The sequence below is a fragment of the Bos indicus genome, chromosome 5, assembly GCF_029378745.1.
Source record: "Bos indicus isolate NIAB-ARS_2022 breed Sahiwal x Tharparkar chromosome 5, NIAB-ARS_B.indTharparkar_mat_pri_1.0, whole genome shotgun sequence".
Taxonomy (NCBI): Eukaryota; Metazoa; Chordata; class Mammalia; order Artiodactyla; family Bovidae; genus Bos; species Bos indicus.
The window spans coordinates 67,753,519-67,774,954 of NC_091764.1; the positions used below are offsets into that span (position 1 = coordinate 67,753,519).

Consider the following 21,436-nt stretch of genomic DNA (forward strand, 5'->3'; position numbering starts at 1 on the left):
CTGTTGATGGGAATATGAATTGGTATAGCCACTATGGAAAACAGTATGGAAGTTTCTAAAAAAACTAAAAATTGTCATATGATCCAACAATCCCACTCCTGGGCATTTTTCCAGAAAAAACTATAATTCAAAAAGATACATTGCACACCTATGTTCATAGCAGCACAGTTCACAATACCTAAGGCATGGAAACAACCTAAATGTCCACAGACAGATGGATGGATAAAGAAGATGTGGTACATATATACAATGGAATACTGCTCGGCCATAAAAAAGAAGGCAATACTGCTATTTGCAATAACATGGATAGACCTAGAGATGATCATACTCAGTGAAGTAAGTCAAAAAGAGAAAGACAAATACCATATAATATGACTTATATGTGGAATCTAATATATGATACAAATAAACTTATTTATGAAACAGAAGTCGACTCACAGACATAGAGAACAGGCTTGTGGTTGCCATGGGGGAGGGATGGATTGAGAGTTTCAGGTTAGCAGGTGCAAACTGTCATATAGAGCTGGGTAAACAACAAGGTTCTGCTGTGTAGCACAGGGAACTATATTCAGTATCCTGTGATAAACCATCATAGAAAGGAATATAAAAAAATGTATATAGATATGTGTAACTGAGTCACTTTGCTGTACAACAGAAATTAATGTAACATTGTAAATCAACTATACTTCAATAAAATAAATTTAAAAAATAAAATTTAGTTGCTTGTATTCTTATTATTGAGTTGTAAGACTTCTTTATATATTCTAGATACAAGTATTTTTTTACAAAATCAAATATATGATTTGCAAATATGGATTATGCTTTTAGCATCCTTTTTAAGAACTGTTTGTCTGTCTTCAAGGTCATAAAGATTTGTTCCTCTATTTTGTTCTAAAAGTTCTATAGTTTTATCCTTTACATTTATATCTGTGATTCTTTTTGAGGTAATTTTTATGCCTGAAGTTACTGAGTAAATTCATCCTTTTACATACGGCTATTCAATTTTCCCTTGTAAAGATCATTGTAAAGATTACCCTTTTCTCATTATATTGTTTTGGCATCTTTGTTGACTATCAATTGACCATAAATGTAAGGGTTTATTTGTAGACTTCTAATTCTGTTCCACTGATCTATATTTCTGGTCTTATGCCAGTACCACACTGTCTTAGTTACTGGAGCTTTGTAGTAAGTTTTGAAATAGGAAGATCTAAGTTCTCAAATTTTATTTGTTTTTCAAGAATGTTTTCGCTATTCTGAATCCTTTGCATTTCTGTGTAAATTTTAGGATCATCTTGCCAGTTTGCGCAAAAAGTTCTCCTAAGATTTTGATAGGGAATATGTCAATATTTGGAGAGTTTCTATCTTATTAGTATTGAGTCTTCTAGTCTATAAACATAGAATGTCTCTACATTTATTTAGATCTTCTTTAGGTTGTTGGTCAGCAATGTTTTCAGATTTTCAGTGTAGTAATCTTGCTCTTATTTTGTTAAATTTATTTTTCATCTTTTATTCTTTTTGACATTGTGACTAGATTTGGCTTCTTAATTTCATTTTTGGATTGTTTATTGCTCCTGCTGCTGCTGCTAAGTCGCTTCAGTCGTGTCTGACTCTGTGCGACCCCATAGACGGCAGCCCACCAGGCTCCCCTGTCCCTGGGATTCTCCAGGCAAGAACAAGGGAGTGGGTTGCCATTTCCTTCTCCAGTGTATGAAAGTGAAAAGTGAAAGTGAAGTCATTCAGTCGTGTCTGACCCCCATGGACTGCAGCCTACCAGGGCTCCTCCGTCCATGGGATTTGCCAGGCAAGAGTACTGGAGTGGGGTGCCATTGCCTTCATTGCTAGATTACAGTTTTTCTTTTTATTACTGTTTTTTATATGTTCTACATATCTATATGTTCTAAATAATACTTTCCAAGTCTTTTGTTTACTCCCCCCCTTTTAAGAGTTTTCCTTTTTCCTTTATCAAGTATGATGATACATATATTTTAATGGCTTTCTGGCTCTGTGTCTTGCTTATTAAGAAGACTTTCCTATCCCAAAACTATAAAAATAATTTTTCTATCATTTTTTCTAGTACATTCACAGTTTTGCTTTTTATGTTTAAAATGTTAATGCACTTGCAATATATTTTTGTAGCTTTTTACTTTTTCTTCTGAATGAATTTTCAGTTCTCCCACAACCATTTGTTAAATAAGCCAATCTTCTTCCACCTCCCCACTGTTTTGAAGTCCCATCTCTGTCATATCTTAATTCTCATAGAAATGGGTCTTTTTCTAGTCTCTCCACCCCAGGGGTTACGAACTACTCTTTGTATGTAAAACTTGGCTTACTGCCTGTTTTTGCTAATAAGTTTCATTGGAACACAGCCATTCCTGTTTATATACATGTTGTCTCTGGCTGCTTTCTTATTAAAAGAACAGAATAGAATTGAACTTATTATATATAAAGTCTAAAATATTTACTATCTAAAAAATAAAATAAAATAAAATAAATAAAATATTTACTATCTAGCTCTTTATAGAAAAATATTATCAGCTTTTATTCTAAACTCTATATTCTGTTTCATTAATATACTTAATATTTACCTATCATTAAGTGATGTTTGCTATAAGCTTCCATTATATGCGTTTGGTCAGATTAAGGAAGCTTTTTTAAAAAAAAAATTATATATACATATATATATATGAAGTATGTTGTTGTTCAGTCACTGAATCGTGTCCAATTCTTTACTTGTTTATGAAATATCATGTCATGTGCCTTGTGCTCAGTTGTGTCCAACTCTTTGACCCCACAGACTGTAACCTGCCAGGCTCCTTTGTGGATGGGATTATGAAGGATAGTTGGATAATATTATATAAGTTTTAAGTGTACAATATAGTGATTCACAATTTTTTGAGGTTATACTCCATTTATAGTTGTTACAAAATATTGGCTATATTCTCTGTGTTGTACAATATATTCTTGTAGCTTATTTTATACCTAATAGTTTGTACCTCTTCATCCCCTCCCTCTATGCCTCCTCCCTTCCCTCTTGCCACTGGTAACCATTACTTTGTCCTTTATATCTGTGAGTCTGTTTCTTTCTTGTTATACTTAGTAGTTTGTTGTATTTTTTTAAGTTCCTGTATATAAGGAAGTTTTCTTAAATCTGTAGTTTGATAATTCATTTTTTTCTCTTTTTAACCAAAAGTGTATGTTGAGCATAATTTAAAAATTTTTTCAAATGGAAAATTTTGTTATTATCACTAATATCTAGTTTTATTACACTCAATTAAAAAAATATGGTCTGTGGAGTTTCTTCTTTTTAGTGATTATTTTTGTGGTCTATTTCACAGTCATTTTTTGTAACCATTCCATAGTTGTTCATAGGATCATGAGTTCTTGACTGTTCTTAAAAGGTTCTTTATTAAATCAGTGTCTTAAATTATTATTCAAAACTGTTTTATGCTGTAGATCTTGGTCATATCAGCTTCTGAATGAGATGTTAAAATCTCCCAGTATGATTGTGAATTTGTGTTTTGTTCCTTATATATATAATTTCAACCTGTGTATATTATTTTGTTACAAACTTACCTTTCGTAAATAGAACTAACAGTTAATTAGTATGAACTGTTTACAGCATACTGGCTGGCATTCATTCTGACCTGTTTAAATCTATGCCATATCAGTTGTTAAATAGTTTTATTATCATCCTTGCTATGCTTCCCTGGTGGCTCAGCTGGTAAAGAATCCACCTGCAATGTGGCAGACCTGGGTTTGATCCCTGGGTTGGGAATATCCCTAGGAGAAGGGAAAGGCTACCCACTTCAGTATTCTGGCCTGGAGAATTTCATGGACTGTATAGTCCTTGGAGTCGCAGAGTCGGATATATCTGAACGGCTTTCACTTTCACTTGTTGTTAATAACTTATAGTTGGATTGGGGTTCTTTTGATTCCCCTACACATTCCCTACCTTGAAGAGACTTTGTCTTATAATCAGGAAGTTTTTTCCTGCCCATGTAATTTTATGTCTTCTATAAACTCTGCTTGTTGTTGCTTCTCCATACCCCTTTGTCTACCTTTGCAGATTTGTAAAAGCTGTGATGAGGGTGAATATTTGTGTAAGTGTCTTTATATAATTTTTATTTCCTGTTCTGTGAACTGCCTATTTATACCTTTTACCTATGTCTATTGTGTGATTGGTTATTATCTTGATTTCTTGATTTTATGGGTCTTTATATTAAGAAAATTTAATCTCTTTTCTGTGATGTATACTAAATTGTTTTCAGGTTTTTTTTCTCTTGACACTGTTTATAGTTGTTTTTTCCCTATCCTATCTCTATAGATTATGCTTTTTTTCCCATCTTCCTTTTTCTTGATTTATTGGTTTTTTTTCTGATTCATTCTTTCCTTCTAATGATTTGAAAATTACACATGCTATTTCTGTGCTTCCTTTTGTTGCTTGGAAATTATCACACACATTTAAACCAAAGATACGTTTTCATCTTTGGAAATAGATTATCTGTAGCCTTTTTTTGCTTACTCCCTTTTTTCTGTTTTGTAGCATTGTGAATCTTATTCCAAATGACAATAATGTTAAGAAATTAATTTTTTGATTAGTCTTCCTCAGTGATTATTTAGACCTCACAACCACAGTTATCAACATCAATTTAAATTTAATTATAAATTACTAGTTTATTTGTACAACCATTTCTTTTATTCAGTGTATTCTTTCTTGTATTTCTTTTTATTTTTCATGAATGATCTAGAATCATTTTTTCGCAAAACAAATTATGTGGCTAAACTTTGAAGTTTTATATGTTCTGAAATGTTTAATTTTGCCTTCATACTTGAGTAATAATTTGATTACTCAATTTATTGAGAAATAGATTCCTATGAAAATCATTTTGCAGAAAACATAGGAAACATCCATGTCACAGATGAGAAGTCTGATGCCAATTTCTAGGATAAAAAAGCTATGTAGGACATTGCTATGACATTATAGAGTGAAAATTTATAAAGAAAAAAAAGTTGCAAAGCAACATTTGTAGCATACCTTGCTTGTACGTATGTAGCTATCCATAGAGAGAGAGATCTTAAAGGGTATTTACTAATTATTGTCAGTAGTGATTGTTCTGGTTATCTAGTACCATATAATAAATTGCCCCAAAAGTTAGTGATGGAAAATAGCAACCATTGTATTGTGTCCATGGATTCTGTCCTTTGAAAATTCATACGGGAGACATCAGTGATGGCTAGGCCCTCAGATGGGAAGGCTTGAATGGTCACTCCCATGTCTGATGCCTCAGCTGGGATGGCTGAAGGATGGACTCAACTAGGACTGTCATCCTGTGTGCCTGCGTATGTCCTGTTCAGATGGTGGTTTTCTGACAGTTGAACTTTCATGGAGGTTCAGGATTCCGAATGCAAGTGTTCAGTGGTGAAGCTGCATTGGCCTTCTGTGACTCAGCCCCAGAAGTCACATAGTGTCATTTCACTATACTCTATTAATTAAAGCAGTTGCAACCTACCCAGCACCAAGGGGAGTGGACATAAACCCTGCTTGCTGTAGGGAAGAAGGTCAGGGAATTTGAGGCTATGTTTTAAAACCATCATGGTATTGTCATGGACACGAGTGTTGGCTGTATGGTGACAGGTTTTTTTAATCTCTTCTGTTCACTGTTGATCCCCACAAGAGTGCCTGGTACACAGTAATGTTTGATAAATAGCATTGAATGAATGAGTTATGGGGTTTCTGCTCTCCTAATATTTTTCTGTACTGTATGACTTTTTCACAGTAAGCATATATTATTTTTATAAATAGAAATAAAAAGCAAATAAAAGATATATATTATATTAATGTTTTAATTTCTTTCATTATATCCTAGATATTTAAATGACTTCTATGAGTTGGAGCTACAGCATGGTTCTGGTGTTGTGGGTTGGAGCATTCCAGTGACTAAAGGGATTGTGCCTTCTCCAAGAGAATCCCACACAGCTGTTATATATTGCAAAAGAGATTCTGGAAGTCCTAAAATGTATGTTTTTGGTGGAATGTGTGGTGCTCGCCTGGATGATCTATGGCAACTTGACTTAGGTGAGCTTAAGTTGATTCAGGCTTAGAAATTCATTATGATTGATAAAGGCAAATATAAAAATTGCCTTGGAAAATATTTTTATTACAGTATTGAGTTGTACTTAGATTTAATATGAATGATTGCTGATGAGTCAAGTTGAACAAATGAATGTTTGATTTATGATAGTGACACTCCTGGGCTCCCTATAAGTAGAATCACCATATGTTCTGGTTTGCCTTTAATGGTCCTGTTTTATGCTTATTGTCCCATGTAATTATCAGTAGTACCTCCTTTCACTCTGTAAAGTGTCCCAGTTGAGGATGATTGAATTTCTGTGGTTACCCTGTCTATAGTAAACTTGGCATTAGTAATGGTACAGCTGGTCGATAAAAAAAAACCCTTGCATAGCTATTTTAAGGTACCGTAGGAATGAATATTTGGAAGATGCATGTGCTGTCACTTCTGAGTGTCTTCTGCACAATGTGCTCTTACTTAAAATGTTAAAAACTTTAATCTAGTCTTAATTCAAAATTGTTTGCACCCTAAATACACCTCTCCATTGCAAATACTAACATTCAAGTATAAATAGATTGCTGTGATTGACAATTTGTGTCAGTTGGAAATGTTTAAGATGAAATTCAAATAATGGTTTTGAAACATTTTAGCTTCATTTTGGTAGGTCCCTTTCTTAAAAAATTTCTGGAAGTTGAGGTAATTCTCTATTATTAGATTAAGTTGCTAATATACTTGTTTTTATTTTTAGAAACTATGTCATGGTCAAAACCAGAAACTAAAGGGACAGTGCCACTTCCACGAAGCCTTCATACAGCCAGTGTTATAGGAAATAAGTATGGTGTTATTTTGTATTTTGGTCTTTTTTTCTTTTTAACAAACTTAAGAAAGATATGTACAAAGAAGAGTGATGCTGCTAGTTTCTTGAAGATGATTTGATAATGCTTGCTTGCACTAACTGAAACCAAAATAATATGTGCACAGGAGCTAAAGTAGCATGCATTTTCTTGTCACACTCTTTCTTCTGCTTCTTTGTATTCCTTACCTCATGCACAGAGTAGGTATTACATAAGGGTAAGGCAGGGTGATGTCAAACTTATCCGTCCTCCATCAATAGATTTGACACATGTAACTCATTGTTTCTTCTTACACATTTTTGGTAGTGCTTGATTCATACTCAGGTGTATATTTAGCTTCTGTGTTTAATGATTATACTTTGGATGGCATTATGGATAGAAGGTGTACTCTGTAACCAGATTACCTGAATTCAGGTCTCAGCTTGGATACTTGTACTGTCTGTTCAGGGGCAAAGAAACTTAATCTGTCTGTACTTCAGATTACTCGAGTATCAGTCAGTTCAGTTCAGTCTCTCAGTCATGTCTGACTCTTTGTGACCCCATGGACTGCAGCACACCAGGCCTCCCTGTCCATCACCAACTCCCAGAGTTTACTCAAACTCATGTCCATTGAGTCAGTAATGCCATCCAACCATCTCATCCTCTGTCATCCCCTTCTCATCCCGCCTTCAATCTTACCCAGCATCAGGGTCTTTTCAAATAAGTCAGCTCTTCACATCAGGTGGCCAAAGTATTGGAATTTAAGCTTCAGCATCAGTCCTTCCAATGAATATTCAAGACCAATTTCTTTTAGGATGGACTGGTTGGATCTCCTTGCAGTCCAAGGGACTCTCAAGAGTCTTCTCCAACACCACAGTTCAAAGCATCAATTCTTTGGTGCTCAGCTTTCTTTATAGTCCAACTCTCACATCCATACATGACCACTGGAAAAATCATAGCCTTGACTAGACAGACCTTTGTTGGCAAAGTAATGTCTCTGCTTTTGAATATGCTAAGTTGGTCATAACTTTCCTTCCAAGGAGTGAGCATCTTCTAATTTCATGGCTGCAGTCACCATCTGCAGTGATTTTGGAGCCCCAAAAAATAAAGTCAGCCACTGTTTCCACTGTTTCCCCATCTATTTGCCATGAAGTGATGGGACCAGATGCCATGATCTTTGTTTTATGAATGTTGAGCTTTAAACCAACTCAAGTATAAAATGGGGATAACAGTAAAACCTCCTTCACAAGGCTCCCATGAGGACTGAATGAATCAGTACATGCAAAATGCTTCCAACAGTGCCAGGTACATAAAGAGCACTCCTTCAAGGTTAACTGTCATCAACAAGTTCCCTTTTTTATGCAACACTGAGCCAGGATTAGGAATATTGTTTCAAGTAGAATTTAAGTAAGTACTTATCTCTGTAGAGACTTTATCTTAAAGGTAATCTTTTAGGAGACAACAGTTATAATTTAGAACCTCATTAGTTCTTCTCAAAAATAACCATAAGCAAAATCTAATAAGATATTCATTTTTTTAAACAGCAGAACTCTTTTATAAAATGTGGTTTTCTACTGGAACTATAATATAGAAAACAGATTTTAAAAAACAGAGCTTCTCTGGTTGGCGTGAGGCTACATGGCCTAATCTCTGCCTGATGAGCCTTACCTTTTCAGTAACCACTGGGTATGTCTCAAGAACCTTTAGGGCTCTGAGGAACATAGTTTAATGTTTTTTGTTTGATGATATCAGTGACCAAAGTTATATGAAACTGAATTCTCTTTGGTTACTATACACATCAATTCTAAATTTGACTTTCAATGTCCTGCTTCTGGCTGAGGTACCCCTTAGTATATTGCATACAATATTGATTTTTAAATGTATTATAATTGAAATATTTCCTACTTTAAATAACTGGCCAGAGAGCAATTATTTTGATTCTGTATGGCTTCATAAAATTATAAACTCTAGAATGAAGACCACTTTATTCATTATCGTATTTGCATTTCCTTGACAGTGATAAGTGATAAGTGATTTTAAAAAGAAAACCAGCTCCTTTATGTTTTCCTTTTGTTGTTCAGGATGTACATCTTTGGTGGATGGGTTCCACATAAGGGGGAGAATATTGAGACTTCACCTCATGATTGTGAATGGAGGTGTACCAGTTCATTTTCTTACCTGAATCTTGGTGAGTCTTTTAAGAATTATTTACTAAAATAAAATTTATTAATAAAATAATTTTTATTATTTTGTCATTTAAGAGAAGTTGATCAGTCATGGATATTTCTATGTTTAGATACAGCAGAATGGACAACCCTAGTATCAGATTCTCAGGAAGATAAAAAAAATTCAAGACCAAGACCAAGAGCTGGACACTGTGCTGTTGCAATTGGCACTCGATTATATTTTTGGAGTGGAAGAGACGGCTACAAAAAAGCACTGAATAGTCAAGTTTGCTGCAAGGATCTTTGGTATCTTGATACTGGTAGGTAAGAGTATTTAACAAACAAAGTTTTTCCTTAGATAAATAATCAAGTAATGTCTGTCTTTTGAGCTCGCTATCATGTCACTACCTCTCTTTTTCATAATTAAAAATGAATGGAAGAAATGATATATATAGATATTTTCCATTCTAGAGGAGTTTCTTAATTTCCCTTTCCTTGAGTTTAGAGTGAATTTAGTGACTCCCATCTGAAGAGTAGAGTATGGAAAGAGAAAACTAGTAGCTTTGCAGTGTAGAAACCTGGTAAGCATCACCTTAAGTAATCAAGGTCAGTATCACCAGTGATAAGTTGTGTTGGTATCAGTTAGTCCCTGCCTCCCATATCATGTGATAAGAAGATACTTCACCTCTGTGGTACTTTTCCCCAAAATGCATAATACCGTTCTAAATATGAGGACATATCAGACAAATCCAAACTGAGGGACATTCTAGATGTTTTACAGGATATGTGAACAATATTGTTCAGAAGTTTAAAGTGATAAAAAACAAGGAAAGACTAAGAAATAGTCACAGATTAGAGGAGACTAAGGAGATATGATGATTAAATATAAGGTGATATCCTGGAACAAAAACCATTTATTGAAAAAGTGGTAAAACCTGAATAGTCTGTAGTTTGGTTAATAAATAGTGTTGTTTAGTTGTTCAGTTGTGTCCAGCTCTTTTGCAACCGCATGGACTGTGTAGCCTGCCAGGTTCCTCTGTCCATGGGATTTCCCAGGCAAGAATACTGGAGTGGGATGCCATTTCCTTCTCCAGGGGATCTTCCTGACCCAGGGATTGAACCTGTGTCTTCTGCATTGGCATGTAGATTCACCACTGAACCACAAGGGAAGCCTTGATAAATACTGTTATTCCAGAGTTCATTTCTTAGTTTTAACAAGTGTATTAGCATTAGGAAATAATGAGTAAAAGGTATATGGGAACTCTGCAATTCTATAAATCTAAAATTGTTCCAAAATAAAAAGTTTTTTTAAGAAGTATTATAATAAAAAACAATTTTTAGTATAGAACTCACATCCATTTTTCCATAAATGTTTATTGATTTATTGGTTGACAGCTGTGAATAGGAACTGTTCTAAATGCTGAGAATAAATCAGTGAATAAGACTGATAACATCTGTCCTCTCAAAGAACTTATATTCTATAAGAGAGTGTGAGGATAGAAGGTTGATGGGCAGTTATCAGACAAATAAACAAAATAAATTTAGTTTTGGGTAAGTATCTGAAGACAGTAAAATAGAACAATAAGATAGTATTGGGAGGTACTAGGAATGGGGTGAAGTGGGGTGGCTACTGGAGAATGGGTAGTCAGGAAAGGGTGAACTGGCATTTGAGATGTAATCCAAATGAAGAGGGCATGACAGCCCATTCCAGTATTCTTGCCTGGAGAATCCCATGGACAGAGGAGCCTGGCGGTCTACAGTCTATAGGGTTGCAAAGAGTCGGACATGACTGAAGCGATTTAGCACAGCACAGCACCAAATGATGAGAGAGTGCTATCCATGTAAAAAATGGGGAGGGGACACTACAGGAAGTATGAAAAGCAAGTATGAGGGCCCTGAGATGGGAATACCTGGCATGTTTGGCACTAGATCTGAGCTGAGTAAAAGAGTGTAGGCATGGAGATTAGAGTGATGACCACAGGGCAGATCATGTAGGACCTGGAACATCATGGTCAAGATTGCATTGTTTTTAAAATACAATGGTAGAGGGATTTATTAGTTTGGAGGAGAGATGTGTCATAATCTGATGTGTATTTTGGAATTGTCAATGAACTTGTGTGGAAAATAAATTGTAGGGGGCAAAAGTAGACACAGAGAGACAAAAAGAGGCTTTTGCAGTCGTCAAAGAAATCTTCGACTCTAGAGGTGGAGAGAGTGGAGAAGTTTGAAATGTATTTTACACTTCTTGTTAACAGAACTGACTGATGAGTTGGTGTGGCAGTTGACAGAAAGAGAAAAAAACGATGACGTTTTTACCTTGAATAATGTGGCATTATTTCCATTTACTGAGATGGGAAAGATTGTGGAGAAAACAGGCTTGTGGAGAAAATGAAAAGTTCCATTTAAACCTTGCTAAGTTTGAAATAAGGAGATCAGTTAAGCAGTTGAGGGAATAAAGAAATCTGGAAGGCAGTAGAGAAATCAGATCTGGAGACATAATATGTGTTGTTTTATGAGAAAAGCAGTTATAAAACATACCTATGATTCCAGTTTTTCTTTTAAGTGTATAAACAGGAAAATCTGTAAGGGTATACTGTGTACCAAAGTGATAATAGCTAAGAGGTGAGAGTATACATTTTTTAAAAAGGTTTTCTCTCTTATCTGTATTTTCTGCAGTAGCATGTGTTGCTTTTATAATGTAGAAAGTTTAATTTTAAAATTAAGATTTAAAATTTTTTCAAGATACTTGAAAAAGTAATAAATGGAACAATTAAGTTAGAGGCTAAATGCTTTCTATGCAAAAAGTAGAAAAATGAACATATTAGGCTAGGAGTTAGGAAAAAAATACACAAAATTGAACTTATGATTCATCTTTGAAGTTGGGAATTATGAGCTGATGTCTAAGAATAAGATTCTAATCAGTCTCTGAGATTAAAAGAAAAATGTGCACATATAAATTTTTTCCAGTAGCAACTATGTTACTCTAACAAGATTATCTAAGAGATCTGAGACTTTTAAAAGATTAAAAATCACTGTCTCTGAATGGCCAGTTTTTCATAAACCTTTCCATAAAAGGTTATAGACAGGAATATCTGTCTAAAAGTAATCATGGCCACTATCATGAAGATAAAATTTAGATTTTGCTTTTTCTCTTGCTAACTTGGCATCAGTTTGGGTAGGGGAGGGATATAAAGATTCTTCATCTTGCCTTTTTTTTAAACTTTTAGTTAAGTTTTGTGCACTTGAGAACATATAAAGATTAGTATACTTCCATAAGGTGTTTTAAAAAATGAAAAACAGCAGTCTTTTGCTCCCACTTTCCTCCCATCTTACTTGTTTCACAAGCATGTGCTTTCAGGTTTGTTAAACAGTTCCTATGGTATTTACCTTCATAGCTCCATATGACATGAATATATTACTCTTTTTTCAGTTTAGTCATAATATGCTCATTTTTCAAACTGTGGAAGTCATGGAAGTCAAGGATTTCTCACTTCTTCCCACCACTCCTTACCTCTCTCCTATGCACCTTTTCTAACCCCCACTCTCTCAGTCTGACTGATTATGATCACACCATCATTTTGTTAGATGAGAGTTCAGTGTTTTACATTCAGTTCAGTTCAGTTGCTCAGTCATGTCTGACTCTTTGAGACCCCATGAACTGCAGCATGCCAGGCCTCCCTGTCCATCACCAACTCCCAGAGTCCACCCAAACGCATGTCCATTGAGTTGATGATGCCATCCAACCATCTCATCCTCTGTTGTCCCCTTTTCCTCCTGCCCTCAATCTTTCCCAGCATCAGGGTCTTTTCAAATGAGTCAGCTCTTCCCATCAGGTGGCCAAGGTATTGGAGTTTCAGCTTCAACATCAGTCCTTCCAATGAACACCCAGGACTGATCTCCTTTAGGATGGACTGGTTGGACCTCCTTGCAGTCCATGGGATTCTCAATAACCTTCTCCCAACACCACAGTTCAAAAGCATCAATTCTTGGGTGCTCAGCTCTCTTTATAGTCCAACTCTCACATACATACATGACCACTGGAAAAACCATAGCCTTGACTAGATGGACCTTTAACCATATAAACATATTAACAGGTAAGCTATGTAGAATACCTAGAGAGGTGATTATCTCTCTTGTACAACTTCTTCATTTGCTTTGGATTAGTAATGGTCACCTTGTTTTAGATTTGTATATATTTACCACTAATTCAGTCTATGCTCTCTTGTTTAAATCTTCTCTCATTATGGTTAGATGCATCAGATATTCTATCAGGTTTCCTCACCTTGAAGAAATTTCTCCTCCTCCAATCTGGGATGTAAAGGGTATATTGGAACTCTGCCTTCTACAGATTAAACACACCTATCCTCTTAGAGTTTCCCTTCATCATCTTCCTGAGGATGTCTTTGGCTTATCACCTGTGCTGGATTCCCTGCTTCCTGGATCTCTTATTTTCCCCTTTCTTAGTTTACTTCCTCATTTTTTGTAGAACACATCCCAGGAAAAGGGTGCATAGGTGATATATTTATTTTGAGCTTTTGCATTGTTTGAAAATACATTCAGTATTCCTTCCCACCACATTGGCAGTTTGAGTGGAAATAGAGTTGTATATTGGAAGTCATTATCCTTCAGAATTTTGGAAGCTGGGGAAAATATTTTTCGAAAGGTGTTATATTGTATTCAAACTTCTGGTGTTTTTGTTGAGAAGTCTAAACCACTTCTGATTTTTGGCCCTTTTAAATGTGAACTTCCCCCTCATGCTTAATAGCTTTTAGGATTTTTTCCTTGTCACTACTGTTCTTAAATTTTATGATATGTGTTGTGTGTCTTGTTGTGTGTCTTTTTTTAATTCCTTGTGTTGAGTACTCAGTGAGTCCATTCAGTCTGGAAGCTCATGTTCTTCAGTTGTAGAAATTTTCTTGATTTATTTCACTGATTTACACCCTGCTGTTTTCTCTATTTTTCTTCATGTAACTTCTGTTATGTGGGTGGTGTATCTTCTGGACTTGTCTATTTGTCTGCTTTTTCTTAGGTATGGGTTGCCTTACTTTGAGACACATAAATAAACTGAGTTGTGAATAGGATCATGGAGGAATTTACATGGGAGTAGTTGAAGGAACTTGGCTTAATTATCCTGTAAAATAGGGTCATAAGATTTTTTTTGGTAAAGACCCAGAGGGTAGATATTTTAAGTTTTGTGTGCCATATGATCTCTGTTATCGAAGTCACTCAGTCATGTCCGACTCTTTGCGACCCCGTGGACTGTAGCCCACCAAGCTCCTCCGTCCATGGGATTCTCCAGGCAAGAATACTGGAGTGGGTTGCCATTTCCTTCTCGAAGGGATCCTCCATCCATGGGATTCTCCAGGCAAGAATACTGGAGTGGGTTGCCATTTCCTTCTCCAGGGCATCCTCCCGACCCAGGGATTGAACCCAGGTCTCCCACATTGCAGGCAGATGCTTTAACCTCTGAGCCACCAGGGAAGCCCCCATGATCTCTATTACAACTACTCAACTCTACTGGTGTAGCATAAAAGGAGTCATGTTGTTGTTTAGTTGTTTAATCCTGTCTGACTCTTTTGCAACCCTGTGGACTGTAGCCCTCCAGTCTCCTTTGTCCGTGGGATTTCCCAGGCAAGAATACTGGAGTGGACTGTCATTTCCTTCTCCAGGGGATCTTCCCTACCCAGGGATAGAGATCTTCCCTACTCTTGCCCTTCCCTTCCCTTCAAACCCACAGGGAAGCCCAAAAACTGGACTCATAGACAACGCATAAACAAATGAACATAGGTGTATTTCAGTAAAACTTTATTTACAAAAGTAGGCATAAACTGGATCTGGCCCATGAGCCATAGTTTGTTTTTGCTGACCCCTATTCTAAAAGATACAAAGAGATAGATATTAGACTTGTTATATAAAGATTATAACTTACAGATTTCGGCTCAGTGAACTGAAACTGTTAGGCGTTCAGTCGTGTCCAACTCTCTTTGTGACTGCATGAACTGTGACCCACCAGGCTTCTCTGTCCATGGAATTCTCCAGGCAAGAATACTGGAGTGGGTTGCCATTTCCTTCCCCAGGGGATCTTCCCAACCCAGGAATCAAACCTGAGTCTTCCGCTGCAGGCAGATTCTTTGCCCTCTGAGCCACCAAGGAATTTCAACTGACTAGAAGAATAGATTTTCCTTATGTAACTGTCTAGAGATGGAATATACTGCTCTGGGATTTGTGAGTTCCCTAATTTGGTAGGTAAGCAAAAAGAAAACTGGGTTATTGTAGAAGTAATTTTAGGTACTTTTTTCCAGTTCTAAGAGTCCATGATTGTAACTTGTTTTAGAAATGTTGGTAATATTTTATGCCAAAATAATTACCTGTTTTGAGTAGTACAAGTTTTGATAAGAAGGTATTAACTTCAAAGAAGTTATGTTTTTCCAAAATATCAGCTCTAAATCATATTTGCTAACATTAACAGTATTTCTAACATGTATTCTCTTGGCTTAAAATTGGCTCATAAAATTAAAAGCTCCTGAAGAAGGTAAAATATTTATAGCTGTAACTGTCAAGTACTTGGTTTTCCCCCCTCTTCTAGGATTAATTTTTTTTTTTAATTTGGTGACTCAGCTTAGACCTGGATTATTTTGTTTGTAGTTTTATTTGCATAAGTAATTAGATAAATACATTGAATCAGAACTCTAAATTATTTTCATTTGACCTGCTATAGCTTTTCTTATCTGAGTAAATTTTTTCCCTCTTAGTGAACAGATGAAATATTCATTGCTTTTATTGTTTTCAGAATTCCAGGTCTGTACAAACTATATAGAGAAACTGTTGATACATTTGAAACTTAAATACTTAATCCAGTTTTGTTCTTTAGAGAAACCACCGGCACCATCACAAGTACAACTGATCAAAGCCACTACCAATTCTTTTCATGTCAAATGGGATGAAGTGCCTACAGTCGAGGGCTATCTTTTGCAGTTGAATACAGACTTGCCATACCAAGCTGTATCATCAGATCCTTCAGCATCACCAAATATGCAAGGTAGTATAATTTTCACACTTAGAGCATGTATGCTCATATGCTTTATGAAAAAAAGATAACTATAGAAAAGCTTGTGATTAGATCTGGTTTAAGAAATGTTATGCTATGATGTTTCCTACCTGGTAAATCAACTATGTTTCAACTCTGAAACTTGGCTGTATTACCATCATGATATAGTAGAACACATACATATGTAGGGTAGAATGTTTTTTTTGTAGTTCATTTCGATGTGCTTTCTTAATTTGACATGATACTTGTTTAATTAGTTTTTGTAAATATTTCAGCTTTCAAAAATATTTTTAACTAACAGGCATTTGGAAAGTAAAAGCAAATTTAATTTTACATGTTCTTCCAAAAAGGATTTAAATCAACTATTAAGCAGACTATTAAGAAAACAGATAAACTTTGATAGTTACTACTTTTTAAACCTTTAATATGTAACTTTTAAAAATATTTGATTGTAACATATTTTCTTGGAAGTTTATTTATAGCATATCAGTCTGAACTTTCCTATTCCTACAGGAGTCAGGATGGACCCTCACAGACAAGGCAGTAATAGCATCATTCCTAACAGTGTAAGTTGAAAAAATGTATAATGGTAAATGAATGTTTATGGTTATAGTGCCAGTTTTTATTAATATTTTATATTACCTTAGGATAGGGAGTCTCAACCATGGCTATACATCACATTCACCTCTGAGATGAAAAACAAATAAACACAGGTTCCCATGCCTTTCCCCAGATCCAGTGAAACAGAGTCTTTAAGATGATGAACAGGTAACTGTTTTTAAGGAAAGCTCTGCATATCATTGTGACAGTAGCCTGAATTAAGAACCCTTGGCTGGGAGATTGAAGTCTCATTGCACATAGTATCAGAGGCTAATATACACATAAGCATACACACCATATATATTAAAAAAAATAAATTTAGGTGGTACTACAAGGTTTATAATAAAAAGCAACAGTCCCCTACTCTGTTCCTATTTGCTCTTGATCCTGCCTCTCTAGAAACTACTACTTTCAAATATTTTATCTTTCTTCTGTATCTACCTTTATGCGTATAAATAAAATCCTTGTGCTGCCACTTCCTGACTTTCTAGTTTTAGATCAATTGTCTTCAATAATGGAAGATGAAGATTTTTTTTGTCTCTTAAAATATTGCTGTTTCCTCCCCTTTCTCTTCACATGCACTTATAATATTTTTAGTTGAATCATTATGTGATATTTACATTGTGATGATGACATACTCAGAGCTGAGCCCTGTAATGTGCTATGAACATTGTTCCTTTTTCATGTAATTTTTTGTTTTTCTTGGCATTGTTAACTGCCTTACTCTTTCATTTGCTTGATTTTCTTCTTGCCTATCATTAATTCATACTCTGATTTTCCAATAAAATAATAAAACTCAAAATATTTGAACATATAGTTTCTTTTTTCTTTCTTTACCACCCCTTTGCCCCCATAACCATCCCTACAGAAACCTCTGTCTTGATGCTCTAGTTTGTACTAATTCTTCTCTAAGTCTGCTACTCAGCTGTAATCTTAAAACTTCCATTTGTTTCTTTTTTAAAAAACAAATTTTATTTATTTTTAAATTTTTGGCTGTGCTAGGTCTTCTTTGCTGCATGTAGCCTTTCTCTAGTTGTGGCTAGTAAGGGCTGCTCTCCAGTTGTGGTGCATGGGCTCTTTTTCCTCTCCCCTTTTTTCTTATTTTTTAATTGGAGGAAAATTTCTTTACAATGTGTTGGTTTCTGCTGTACAACAGTGTGAATTAGTCATAAAGAATTTGCCTGCCAATATAGGGGACATGGGTTCAATCCCTGGTCTGGGAAGATTCCACACGCTGCAGGGCAATTAAGCCTGTGCACCACAGCTACCAAAGCCTGCGCTCCCCAGAGCCAGTGCTCCTCAACAAGAGAAGCCACAGCAGTAGCTGTGGCACACAGGCTTAGTTACTCCACAGCATGTGGAATCTGCCCAGACCAGAGACTGAATCCATGTCCCCTGCAGACAACTTCTTAACCACTGGGCCACCAGGGAAGTCCCCGTTTGTTTTTTATTGTAAGCTTCTTTTATCTCTTTTCTGTGTTGGAGCCTATGTTTCTTGATCTCACGTCATTCTCTTTTTTTGATATTCTCCAATAGTTTCCTGAGAAAGGGAGTATGAAAGGTAAACTTTTTAAGGTCTTCCATATCTGAAAATGCCTCTTCTCTGTTTACATTTGGTTGGTAGTTTGGCTGTGTTATAGAATTCTATATTGGAAATGTTTTCCTGAGAAACTGAAAGGCATTTTTCTACTGTCTTGTAGCATTCAGTGATGCTGTTAAGAAGTCGGATGCCACTTGGATTCCTGATCATTTACATGAGACCTAATTGTTTCATTTTAATCCCCAGTTCTCAGAAATTTCAACAAGGATGTACCTTACAGTGTATGTCTTTGCATTATTCACTGTGCTGTCCCTTCAATGGCCTGTGTCATTCTGGGAACTTAGGGCTTTCATTACTGATTATTTCTTCTTTCCACATTCTCTTTTTTTTGTTACTCCTGTTATTGAATGATGGTACTCCTGAACTAATCCTCTGATTTAACTTTTTATTTTCTATCTTTTCTTCTGTCTGGTCTGCTTTCTGAAAAGTTTCTTCATTTGTATTATAAATCTCTTATTCAATTTTTAAATATATTCAGCCACATAGTTACTCTCTAAAAGCCTGATCCTACTCTTTCTTTCTTTTCTGGCATTTTATTTTTGCTTCAAAAATATAATATCTCTCTTATCTCTTCAAGAATTATGCTTCTTTAAAAAAAGGTTGAGTTATATTCTGCTCTCAGCATTATTTCTTTTTTTCAAGCTCCCTTTAAAAAAAGTTGGTCTTGGACTTCCATATTAGAGCCTGTCAACAAATGTCTGGTGATGCTTAGTATCCTTTCATGTTTAAAGTGAGGCATTAAAAAGGAGCTTGGAGGCTGTCTTAGTCCATTTGGTCTGCTCTAGCAAAATACCATAGCCTAGATGGCTTATAAACAAGAAAAATTTATTTCCTGCATTTCTGGAGTCTGGAAGTCCAAGATCAGGGCACCTGTATGGTCGAGTTCTGGTAAGGAACCTCTGCAGGGTTGCACACTGCTAACTTATCATTGTATCCTCACATGGTGGAAGGAACAACTGATCTTTCTTGGCCACTTTTATAAGGGCACTAGTCACAGCCCAAAGGTGCTGCTTTCTGATACCATTACCTTGGGGGTTAGATTCAACATATAATTGCAGGGGACACAAATATTCAGACCATAGTGGCTCTATGCATATGGGCATGTTTGGTTAGTAGACCTTAAGGAGGGTTTCTGAGTGAGAATCCACAAATACTAGTATCTTTTCTCTTGGACCATTGGGTTTCCTCTGAGACTTCTCCAGCCTCTTGCTTACGGGTTTTAAGCCTGGAGCTTAATGCAGGGTAAGCGGTATGTCTCTGTTCAGTGTACAGACTTAATCCCCATTTTCAGTAGGTTGCCTGTTCTCCAGCCTCACCAGAGATACTGTACCACAGTCCAGAGCCTCCCATTTCAATCTTTGTGCCTACCTTCCTTCTTCAGTTAGAATGGAGGTGTGGAATTTGTTTGCCTTTGTATACTGGAAGAGCAGAGCTGGGGCTACAACTACTTTTTTTTTAAGTTTTAAATTTAATTTTTAATTGAAGGATAATTGCTTTATAGAATTGTGTTGGTTTCTCCCAAACGTCAGCGTGAATCAGCCATAGTTATACATATGTCACCTCCCTCTTGAATCTCCCTCCCACCTCCCTCCCCATACAACCACTGTTTATATAGTCTTCCATACAATGGTCCTCTGGTGTTTATTTCCACTCTGTACTTCAGCCTCCAAAGAACCTGATGCCTCCAATTTCCAAGCCTTTCTGGGCTCTTTAGCAAAAATGGTTCACCTGTCCATGACTTTCCATCTACAGGCTCTTAGCTTCAGCCTTTTCTGCTTTATAAAGGCATGCCTCATTTTTTGCACTTCACTCTCAGATAGTATGACATGGGGAGTTCATAGTGAAATAAACTTGAGGTCAAATTCTTGCTTTGCTGCTTGCTGGCTACTTGATCATGGGTATGTTATCTAACATCTCTGAGTCTCATTATTTTCCATTTATAAGCTAGGGTGATATTATCCAATTTATAGAATTCTTGTGAAAATTAAGTGAGATTCAGACTTTATAATATGTATTATGGAGCCTATCAAGTAGTATAATGGTCCCTAATGGTTGTGCATATCATCATCATCATTTATTAACACTAGCATAATCACCATCAATTAGAATGGAGGTAGAGTGTGTATTGGGCTTCCCTGGTAGCTCAGCTGATAAAGAATCTGCCTGCAAAGCAGGAGATCCTGGTTCAATATGTGAGTTGGGAAGATCCCCTGGAGAAAGGAATGGCTACTCACTCCAGTATTCTGCCTGGAGAAGCCCCATGGCCAGAGGGGCCTGGCGGGCTACAGTCCATGCGGTTGCAAAGAGTCACACATGACTGAACGACTGAGCCCAGCACAGAGGGCATATTATGAACAAGTATCCTTTGAGCCATGAGAAATTATAATTGACTATAGTTCTAATTGACATTAAAGATGGAGACAGAAAAGTAACAAAAAACAGATAACTAAGAAGAGGCAGGAAATATTGGGGTATTTGAATGAAGCCAGATCACTTTTATGGTTCAGCAGACCTAAAGTTATTGCTATATAATAACTGATATTTACATTGGTGATTTGAATTACCAAAAGGTTTAAATGTGTTTATTATAGTATCTTTAAGAAAATAAACAGGTGATTAGGAAGATTGCTATCTAAAATGTTTAATGGTGAAGAATATTGATATATGTATGTATTAAATCTTGATGCCTGTATGGAAAACTCAGTCATACAAAATAATTCGTATGCTTGAAGGTTTCATGTAACAGATTTTTCTTTTAGGATTCAAAAGATCTTTAGTAAGGGCTTCCCAGGTGGTGGTGCTGCTGCTGCTGCTAAGTCACTTCAGTCGTGTCCGACTCTGTGTGACCCCATAGACGGCAGCCCACCAGGCTCCCCTGTCCCTGGGATTCTCCAGGCAAGAACACTGGAGTGGGTTGCCATTTCCTTATCCACTCAGGTGGTGCTATAGTTGTGAAGAATCTTCTTGCCAGTGCAGGAGACATAAGAGACACTGATCCCCAGGTGGGGAAGATCCCCTGGAGGAGGGCATGGCAACCCACTCCAGTATTCTTGCCTGGAGAATCCCATGGACAGGGGAGCCTGGCAGGCTACAGTCCATGGGGTTGCAAAGAGTTGGCA

At 36.2% G+C, this 21,436-nt stretch overlaps 1 protein-coding gene across 2 annotated transcripts in view; it reads left to right on the forward strand.

Moving 5' to 3' along the window:
• HCFC2 (host cell factor C2) overlaps nt 1-21,436 on the forward strand; it is a 114,985-nt gene that overhangs the window by 8,341 nt on the left and 85,208 nt on the right. For both annotated transcript variants that reach the window (XR_011566666.1, XM_019961207.2), the window contains exons 4-9: nt 5,868-6,076; nt 6,820-6,904; nt 8,986-9,092; nt 9,201-9,389; nt 15,941-16,108; nt 16,631-16,683. Coding sequence is in view for 1 of the 2 variants with exons in the window: in XM_019961207.2 (XP_019816766.1) it covers nt 5,868-6,076; nt 6,820-6,904; nt 8,986-9,092; nt 9,201-9,389; nt 15,941-16,108; nt 16,631-16,683 (811 nt within the window). In the remaining variant the exon portion in view is untranslated. The remainder of the gene's footprint in view (nt 1-5,867; nt 6,077-6,819; nt 6,905-8,985; nt 9,093-9,200; nt 9,390-15,940; nt 16,109-16,630; nt 16,684-21,436) is intronic.